The 9892-nt window shown below is 29.0% G+C and overlaps 2 protein-coding genes and 1 long non-coding RNA gene across 3 annotated transcripts; 1 reads left to right on the top strand and 2 right to left on the bottom strand.

The window, feature by feature from the left end:
- The first annotated feature begins 1256 nt into the window (after positions 1-1256).
- On the top strand, positions 1257-3870 carry LOC109817024 (basic endochitinase). The gene is made up of 2 exons (XM_083060730.1): positions 1257-1585; positions 3141-3870. Exons 1-2 carry the CDS (start codon positions 1292-1294, stop codon positions 3738-3740), a joined length of 894 nt encoding a protein of 297 aa, XP_082916856.1. The 5' UTR covers positions 1257-1291; the 3' UTR covers positions 3741-3870.
- A 3423-nt stretch (positions 3871-7293) lies between these two features.
- LOC145953961 (uncharacterized) lies at positions 7294-7737 on the bottom strand. The gene is made up of 2 exons (XR_014431177.1): positions 7542-7737; positions 7294-7397 (listed from the first exon to the last, which is right to left on the bottom strand). It is a non-coding gene; the product is annotated as an uncharacterized LOC145953961 (long non-coding RNA).
- Positions 7738-8540: 803 nt separating this feature from the next.
- LOC145953960 (uncharacterized) lies at positions 8541-9537 on the bottom strand. Its single transcript, XM_083067701.1, has 2 exons — positions 9431-9537; positions 8541-9321 (listed from the first exon to the last, which is right to left on the bottom strand). The coding sequence occupies exons 1-2, from the start codon at positions 9439-9441 to the stop codon at positions 8970-8972; spliced, it is 363 nt and encodes a 120-aa protein (XP_082923827.1). The 5' UTR covers positions 9442-9537; the 3' UTR covers positions 8541-8969.
- Between the last annotated feature and the right edge of the window lie 355 nt (positions 9538-9892).

Raw genomic sequence — 9892 nt, 5'->3', positions numbered from 1 at the left:
TCATGAGTCTCATTAATTTTTTTATGGATTTTTTTAAGACATTCTTTAAGGATTTTTTAAAGAAAATATTAAATTTAAAACATTCGTTTTATACATAAGAACATATAATACATAGTGAGCATTAATAAACAAATTTTCAAATTCAAAACCTTTTATAATTTTAATTTATTTGTTTCTCTCATCTTATATTACCTCTCATACCTATTATATTCATTAATTTTTAAGAGTTATTTGAAATTTTTATATATAAATTAAGAAACATAATAAATTTTTATGTTTTTCATAGAATAATTTTGGCTCTTATTATATATATATATATATATATATATATATATATATATATATATATATATTTTCATGTTTACTCTAAAATAAATACATATTAATTATAAGTGTATAAATTAATTAAAATTTAAGTAAACGATAATATTATTAAAAAATGATATTATTTTAAAATTTATAAAGGGTAATAAATATTTATAAATAAAACTCTTATAAGACTTAATGGTTCTAATATCTATTTTAAAATACGTTGTTGACTTGATATTTTTAAGATCAACTCTCATAATATTAAAATAATATTTGGTCAATAAATATCACTTTATGTAAATTTAAATTATTAATTGATCGTTGATTTTAGATTCATGAAGGAAAAAAAAAAAGCTCCTCTAAAAATTGGCAATATTTACCGAAATTATTTGTTTATTTTTTATTTACCCTTTTATTATGTGTGAAATAAGCTATTAATGTCCACCAATTCTCTGTCTAACAATTAGTACTATATACGTACGTGACCACACATTCATTTACTCAATCAATGCCTTTCTCTTTTTTTGTCGGTGTGAGGAACCTCTTTATTGGGGGCAGTTGACTAGCCAAGCCAAAGACAAAAAAGAAAAAACAGTGAGAAATTAATTATAACCAACAAGGAAAATTGTTGAGAACAATAAATGTTGTGGTTTTTCATTACTTTTTTTTTTTTTTTTTTTGCAATAACCAGTGTTATCTAAAATTATTTTACACAGATTAAAGAATATATATTAAAAAAATAATAATAATTTTACAAAATTAATCTTTACTAAAAGGATAAAACACTAAACTCACTTTCTTTATAATATATTAACGGTTTAAATAAAAAAATGAGTAATTAATATTACATTGAAAAATTTAACAAAACATTTATTTTAAAATTATTTTTATTTATTATGGGATGGTGAGAGTAACATTCGATTGTGTATATATAGAGAACTTCAGCAATCAATTTTAACATCAACTACACAACTGAGAAGCTATGAGGAGCGGAATTCCACACGCTGTGTGTCTTTTTCTTTGGATCTCAGTGACATTGTTTTCAAAATCCAATGCAGGAAGCCTTGTGGTTTACTGGGGCCAAAATGCAGGTGAAGGAAGTTTGACAAGCACATGCAGGAGAGGACGCTTCCAAATTGTGAACATAGCATTCCTTTCAACTTTTGGCAATGGTACCCAACCTCAGATCAATCTAGCAGGCCATTGTGACTCTTCATCAAACAGTTGCAAAAGGTTAGGCCAAAGCATCAAGAAATGCCAAAGGAGAGGCACCAAGGTATATCTTGAGTTTATTTGTTTTGTTCCTTTCTATTATCTATTACTAAGTTTCTTGATCTTCTTATAAGTTTTATTTAGTTCAATTGTACTTTTTGTCATCGATGTTTTATATTTTTGTAAATTTTGCTGCTTAACTTTTGAAGTTGAACATTTTGCCATTTAATTTTTACAATTTTATAAATTTTGTCATTTTGTTAATTGGTTGTTTAATACCGTTTGTTGATTGTTGATATGACACGTGTTAATATAACATATTAATTACTAATGTGATATATTGACCGTTGAAATATTATATTATGTCATGTCATTGTATGCATGTATATCAACAACTCACATTAGTTGTCAACATGTTACATTAGTGGTCTATGTGTAATGCTAATAATGAACTAATGACATTTGACGGTTAATTATTGAGAAATAAAATCCATGGAATCTTGAAAGTTATGTAATAAAATATATACTTTTGAAAGTTAAAAGACAAAATTTGTAAAATATAAAAGATGAGTGACAAAAATTACAATTAAGTCTTTTTATTTTGAGTGTTATGATCTAAATGAGTGTTAATTACTCTGTCTTTATTATTGACTGAAATTTATTAAAAATTACAAATTTAGATAAGTTGTACTTTTCATTTAATGAATCTCTCTTTATCTAGAAGTAAAACCCACCAAAACTATATGAAATATTAAAAAGAGGATTGAAAAAATATTTTAAAAAGTGTGAGAGAATTATATATATATATATATATATATATATATATATATATATATAACTTATCCTTAATTAAATTAATAAAACGAAATATCAAACAATTTTTAAATTTTAAAATTTTTTTAGACTTGATCAATGCATCAATAATTTTTGAATTAATGATTAGATCATTAAAATTTAATGTATATTATGAGTTATTGTGAGACTTACTATTGGAGTAAGTCTTGATAGACTTATCCTATTCAACAACTCATATTCTATATAAAATTTTAATAATCTAACAGTTAAATTAAAATTTTTAATACATAGATCAAGTTTACAAATTTTTAAAAAAATTTAAAAATTATTTGATATTTTGTTTCATTAATTCATATGATAGCAAATCATAAAATTATTTTATATGTTGATTTGAATTTATATAATTAAGTATCATATATACAATTTTTAAATTTTTTTAAGCATTTGTATACATTAAGAACTTTTAATTTAACGGTTTGATCGTTAAAATTTAATATAAAATATGAATTATTGAATAGAATAATAAAATTTACTTTCAAAGTAAGTAAATTTATATATATAAATTAAATTTGTTTGCTTTTATTTTTTATTTCTTTGTCTATATAGATATGTGGTAATAATATTAATTATTAATTTTTTTTAAATAACTTATCCCACTAACTCAAAATCTTGGTTGGATATGCCATTGACTAAGGTTATATATTAAATTTTTATGATTTTAATTTTTATTTCTTTATCTATGTATGGTAATAATATATAATTATTAATTATTTTAAAATAATTTATCCCACTAACTTAAAATCTTGAATATGCCATTGACTAAGGTTATGCTTTCCATTGGAGGTGGCTCCAACACCTACTCTTTGTCATCCCCAGATGATGCTAGACATGTTGCAGACTACATTTGGGACAACTTCTTGGGAGGGAACTCAAACTCTAGGCCTTTTGGGAATGCCATGTTGAATGGGGTGGATTTTGACATTGAAGGTGGGGAACTCCACTATGCAGCACTTGCTTATAGGCTGCATGACCATTATGCTGCTTCTAGAAAAAAGTTTTACTTATCTGCTGCACCACAGTGTCCATTCCAAGATAACTTACTCCATGGGGCACTTACTACTGACATTTTTGACTATGTTTGGATCAAGTTCTACAACAATCCTCAATGTGAGTTTACCTCAAAGGACCATAGTGGGTTCAAGAGTGCATGGAACCAGTGGACCACTTCAATTAATGCTGGCAAGTTCTTTGTTGGACTTCCTGCCTCACATGATGCAGCTAAGGATGGTTTTGTGCCACCTCGTGCTCTCATAAATCAATTGTTGCCTATAGTTAGGTCACCTAAATACGGAGGTGTAATGCTATGGGATAGTTACCATGATTTGCAATCTGGATATAGTGGCAAAATTAGAGGAAGAGTTTAAAAGTTCTGAGGATCAGTCTCTAAGATAGCTAAATTTTTCAAATAGTTGTTGTTAGCTAGAGATTCAAATTTTCAATGTTATTTTGTAGCCATGAATGTGACAAAAGTTTATTCCTTTGAAAATAAAATAAGTGTACTTTAAATAAATAAATATATATATATATATATATATATATATAGAGAGAGAGAGAGAGAGGAGAGATTCATTTTTTTTAAGAGTAAATTTACTTAAACTTATTTCGTTCAATATTTTATGTTCTACATCAAATTTCAAGTATTCAACTCAGGGTTTTAAATTGCGGACCGCATCACGCATTGTGGTTGCAATATTTGCAGTTGTGGCCTTGTCTGCAATGGCATCGGACCACAATTCCGGTGAGATCGTAAATCACAGATTTTTCTGTAACGTAACGGTGTTGCGTCTACAACACCTTTGTTTTGAATCCGCAATACGACAACTTGAAGGTTGGAATAGATAATCGTTTTAAAAAAGTAACTTTTTATTATAAAATAAAAAAAGTAACTTTCGGGAATCTTTTCAGAGAAGAGAACAGAGAATCGTTTCAGTAGATCAATAATGGTTCAAACTTTAAAATGACTTAAAAGGTGAAAAACAATAACATAGAACTTACACTTTCATTCAAAACTCCCTTTGTATCTCTACCAAGAAGAGGAAGTTTGCTTGTTAATTGTAAGTTTTCTGCCTCTTACCCATGTTTCTCTTTGTATGGGTTGTTGGCAATCTTAATAACATGAATCTCTAATATTTAATTTTATATTAGATTATTATTTATTATTATTAATGTAGCATTGAACCATTGAACCTCGTGCCCTACTTCGAATTGCTTTCACTTGCCCAAAGGGTTCTTAGGGACACTTTCTTATTGTTTCAATTATTGTGAAACAATAAAATGAGAAATCTGGTATTCTATTTTATTACTATCTTTAAGATTTTTTTAATAACAAAATAGAATAACAGATTTTCTATTTTATTATTGCAAAATTCTTCATACAATTAAAAATTGTTTAGCCAGTAAAATGACAAAAAAAATATTTTTGTTAGTAAATATTTTCTACCATGATAATCACTAGCGAATATACAAATATTGTAATAGTAAATTAAAAAAATATAATTATAATTATTATCTAATTTAAACGAAATGGAATTAGCATATTTTAAAAACTAAACTCAACTTATTTTACTTTTACAGAAAATAATGTATTTTTGTTAGTCAATTAAGACATTCTTACTCATGGGGTTAAAAAATTTATCAACTTCAACATATTTTAACAGAACTAATTTAGTAAACAAAAAAGTGAAGAAAGTACCAACAAGAAATTTGAATTGTTTTAGAATGATTTTCTCGTTATTTTTTAAGATACATAACATGTATATCTTTTATTAAATTTATCATTTTTTTAACTTATTTTAATTATAACTATGTAATACATCATTCTTATCCTAATTAGATGTAATAACTAACTTTTAATAGATTCCAAATTTCAGTACATATTTTTTGGGAGGAAAAGACACATAGGATCAAAATCAAAAAGAAAGATTAAAAAAAATGAATAAATAGGGAGATAAATCTTTCTCATTCATTTAAAAACCATTATCTCTCGTTACCAAAAAAAATCATTATCTCTAATAGTTAAGAAAATATTTGCTAGATATTTTCCAACTTAAGCTTTCAAGTTTTCTAAAGCATCTTCATAGGTATAAATTAAATGGTATTAAATATATTTTCTTTATTTTCTAATCAGTAGGGTCGAGATATTTTGTGTCTTTATTAAAAATAAAAATTAATTAATAAAAATATATTGATCTAGTTGGTGTTATGATTAATCCATTAGTTTTAAGTTCTTAAATTTGATAAAAAAAAATTTTTTAATTTTTTAAAATAGAAGGGTATAATGGTAAAAAAATGTGGAGACCAAAGTAGTTATCGAAAAGGGTATCCCCTTTATATATTAGTATAGATGTGAATGATTATTAGAATATTTTGTAATATTTTTATATATAATAATATGTTTAGCCTAATTATATGTATATCAATATTAGGTTGTTTATATTTATTTTTTTTATGTTAATTTATTAGTCATTGTTCTGAAGTTTGAAATATAATTTAATTATTGATTGATATTATATTTTAAAAATTTTATACAGATATATACACATAATGACATCAAATGAAGAATTTCCTATAGGAATACTAGAAGGTGCTCCAAGCGACGATATTGGGTGGCCTTTTGGAGTACTTATAGCATGAAATCGCAACAATGTCCAATGTAAACTTTGTCAAAAAATAATAAGGGGTGGCATTACAAGATTGAAGCAATACATAGCACATGATAAAGGTCAAGTAGCAGGTTGTCCAAGAGTCACGTCATTTGTTAGGGAGAATATGATGAAACTTCTCAAAGATAAAAAAGAAAAGAAAATTGACTTTAGAAAAAGAAAAGAAGAATTTGAATCTCGATTAAAAGAAGATGATAAGAAGATAGTGACAAGGAGATGAGGATAGCTTCGCAACAAAGCATTAGATCACAACGTGAGTGGAAAGATAGACAACGATTCAGACAACAAACAAAGCACTACTAGAAAAATTAAAATTAGAGAGGGAACAAATCCGTCACTAATTTTGATAAAATCCGTCACAAATCAATTAGTGACGGAATTTGTGACGGAAATGATTCCGTCACAAAATTTGGCGTCACAAAATATTTAGTGACGGATTATTTTCTCCGTCACAATTAGTGACGGGATTAAGGCATCACAAATAGTATAATTTCCGTCACTAATTTCTAATAATAAATGTTTAGAAATTAATAAAAATCCGTCGCAATTTGTGAGGGATTAAATCCCTCGCAATTTGTGAGGGATTAAATTCATCACAAACTGTGACTTTAATTAAGTAGAATCCGTCACAATTTGCGACGCCAAAATTCCGTCACAATTTGCGACGGATTTTATCCGTCACTAACTGGGATGAATCCCTCACTAACTGTTGATGACTAAATTTGAGGAAACCATTGTTTTTAAGAGTCTGGTAATCGATTACCTATACATGTAATCGATTACTAGAAAATGAAAATCATATGTTCGAAATTTACTTATTAAAAGGTTCTCTGGTAATCGAATACCCATATCTTGTAATCGATTACCAGAAGATGAAAATTTCAAATTTGATTTTAAACTTTACAACTTGAAACTAAACCGTTGTAATCGATTACCAAGTCTTGTAATCGATTACCAGAGCCTATTATTCTGGACTAAACAATAACATTTGTCTTCTGAAATTTAATAACAAGTAACTAAGTGTGCTATATAATCCTATCAGATGCAAACAATCATTGAAAAATGCGTTTATAGTATGTTAATGGAACAATTATTGATTCAAGATCTTGCATTTTTAATTTGTACAATTAATCAACTGTATATAATAACTCATTACTATTGTCCAACATATTATATTCATATGTTCTCATATAGTAAAACTCTAACAGTAATAATTATAAAAATTGAATGATAAAAAGGTTATAAATACCTTCAGTAAATCAGAAACCTTCTCAGTAATATATCTTTGTTCAATATTGACTCCCTCCTATGTTACTTATGAACATGAATGCACAGTATAACTTCATCAACACATTACACCTAAAAGTAAAACTTAATAAATTCTAGGAACAATATATATAAATTATTGCAACCAAAACTACATGCCTGGGTGGGTTCAAAACTATATATAGAATAAATAATACAAAAACACAATAACAAAACTCCAGCAACTTAGGTACTCACCAATTCCAGTTTCTGAATTATCAAGATTCCCCTACTTTTGATCTAGAGACAAGCCAGATCCTACTTTTTCCTGAAACAGTTTTTAATAGGCAAACTGAAGTCAAGTCAAGGCAATACAACCAATAACTTAAAAAACCAAATCAAATAGCACACCACTAACTGCAGACAATAACTTAAATAATAAATTGTGTTGCACAATTAAAGTGTTACCAAACATACAAACCAGGTGTCATTTAAAATAAAACATTCAGATGAACTTGGGGTTCCCGACAATAAAACATTGCACCCAATTGAAAATCTCACAAAAGAGTTTGATGATTAAAGCAGCTCCTTACCTCCTCAACGTGTTGGGCATCACCAAGCATGCTCCCGACAAGAACATTAAAAGAATTATATTCAGCCTTCCCAATGATTTATTTATATATCAGCATCTGAGCATAATACAACCATTCAAGCACTATAAAGCATTTTAATCTTATAATGCAATATACAAGTGTCCAAGAAACCAGTGAAAGGAAGAGGAACCAGGCAGGGATGGTCCCATCCAATTCTGCAACCAAAATCTGTATGTTTCACATTAATATAGTATGAATTACAGGGTCTTCTAGGAATTTAAGTATAATGGTTCATATGACAGCACAATGGAATGCACATATAACAATTCATCTGACAAAACTAAATTTGTTGCAGCTCAAGTGGCACCAAGAACTGTAGTTTAGGTGGCAACAATTAATAAAGTAAGAATTTGTATCCAAAACAAAAATAAGATCAAATTAAAAAAACAAAGATGGTTGTATTGCACATGAAACAGAGGAGGCCGTTGAAAAAAGAAAATAGTTTAAAACAAAGATGACAAGGCACAGTAGCATGTGACTTAATGAGATTTGTTTGCTATGTAGCTGATTTGGTTGGTGGTTAGCTCCTATTATGTGATCACTTCATCCCATAATAGGAGACTCAACAACATGAAGTTTGGGTAAATTCCTAACACTAATTTTGTTGGGCTGAAATGTGTTGTCAGTTCCAGATCTAGGGGAGCCAAGACTTACTTCAACATAACAATTCTGCCCCCTCAGCTGGCAACCAACACCCTGGGAAACATGATTAGGGAGACCTATAATTCCATTGGACACCCTATATTTGGTAGAACTGCTATTAAAAAAAAGGAACTCAATCTGCCAGTCATGGGTAATATCTTGATATATCAAATGTCTATCTAAAAGGTTATAGAAGGGACCTGAAATAGCTTTGTTTGACCAGATCACTAGGTGAACAACCAGTCAAGCTGCCACGCATTAGAGAAACAATCACTGCCATAATAATGAAAAATAAAATCAAACATGGTGCCAAGAAAAGCCATCTGGAGAACTAAGATAAAGATAAATTTATTTTCACCAAACTAAACAGTTAACCAAGAAGAATTTAAACTCACCTAAACCCCACTGTCTTAAGCAACATCTTGAGAAGCTCAATGGCCGAGCACTGTTTCTTATAACTATCAGCAAGCACTCTCAGATTCGTTCCTATTTTATAAATGCGTTCTCTCAGCACCTCAGAGAAGTCCTCAACAGAAGCTTCTATGGCACCTTCAAACCCCACGCCCAACAAGATCCGCGCCACCGCCTTCTGCGCCAGCTTCGCCGCTTGCTCAGGCCCAACCACTGTCCCACTCCCCTCACTTCCAAGTTTCCCACGGCCCAAGCTTATCAATAACCTGATTGTACCAGGTTTCAGGGAGTTCAGATTCGACGTACCTGGATCCGGTGGCTTTGGATTGATTCTGCGTGAAATTAGAAGAAAAAGAAAAGAATGTAAGTGATATAGGAAGAAGCAAATTAACGGCGAAAGCGAAAGCGAAAGCGAAGAGGTAGGGTTTTTGTTTGGAGGACCTTAGAGTCATGTTGCGCGTTGTCGAGGGTGAAGTAGACGTCGTCGGCGTGCAATTGAAGGTAGGTAGGGTTGAGGAGGTGGAAGGAGGGGTTAGGGTTGAGGGAGAGAGAGGCAAAGGCTTTGTCGAAGAGGAGGGCGCGGACACGGAATTGGAAAGGGATGTGAGTGGTGGAGCTGATGAAGGAGTCCCAAGCAGGGGGAAAGAGAGGAAGGGGGAAAATTGAATAGCGGGATAGTTTCCCGCTTAAGATATTTCTATTTATCAAATTCATTTTTTTTATATAAAATAACATAAATATAAATTGTCATTTCAATAATTTCTAAATTCATTTTTAAAAATTTAAATATATAATCATATTTTATTATAAATTCAATTTTAAAATTAGCCTAATTTTGAATTTTGAAATTTATATAATTTTTATGGGTTTTTTAATTACAAAAATTTAAATAACTAAATTTAT

The sequence above is a fragment of the Cajanus cajan genome, chromosome 1 (assembly GCF_000230855.2).
Source record: "Cajanus cajan strain Asha chromosome 1, NIPB_CcT2T_4, whole genome shotgun sequence".
NCBI classification, from domain to species: domain Eukaryota; kingdom Viridiplantae; phylum Streptophyta; class Magnoliopsida; order Fabales; family Fabaceae; genus Cajanus; species Cajanus cajan.
Note: the sequence above shows the minus strand (reverse complement) of the source record. Positions and strands in the feature narration are given on the sequence as shown.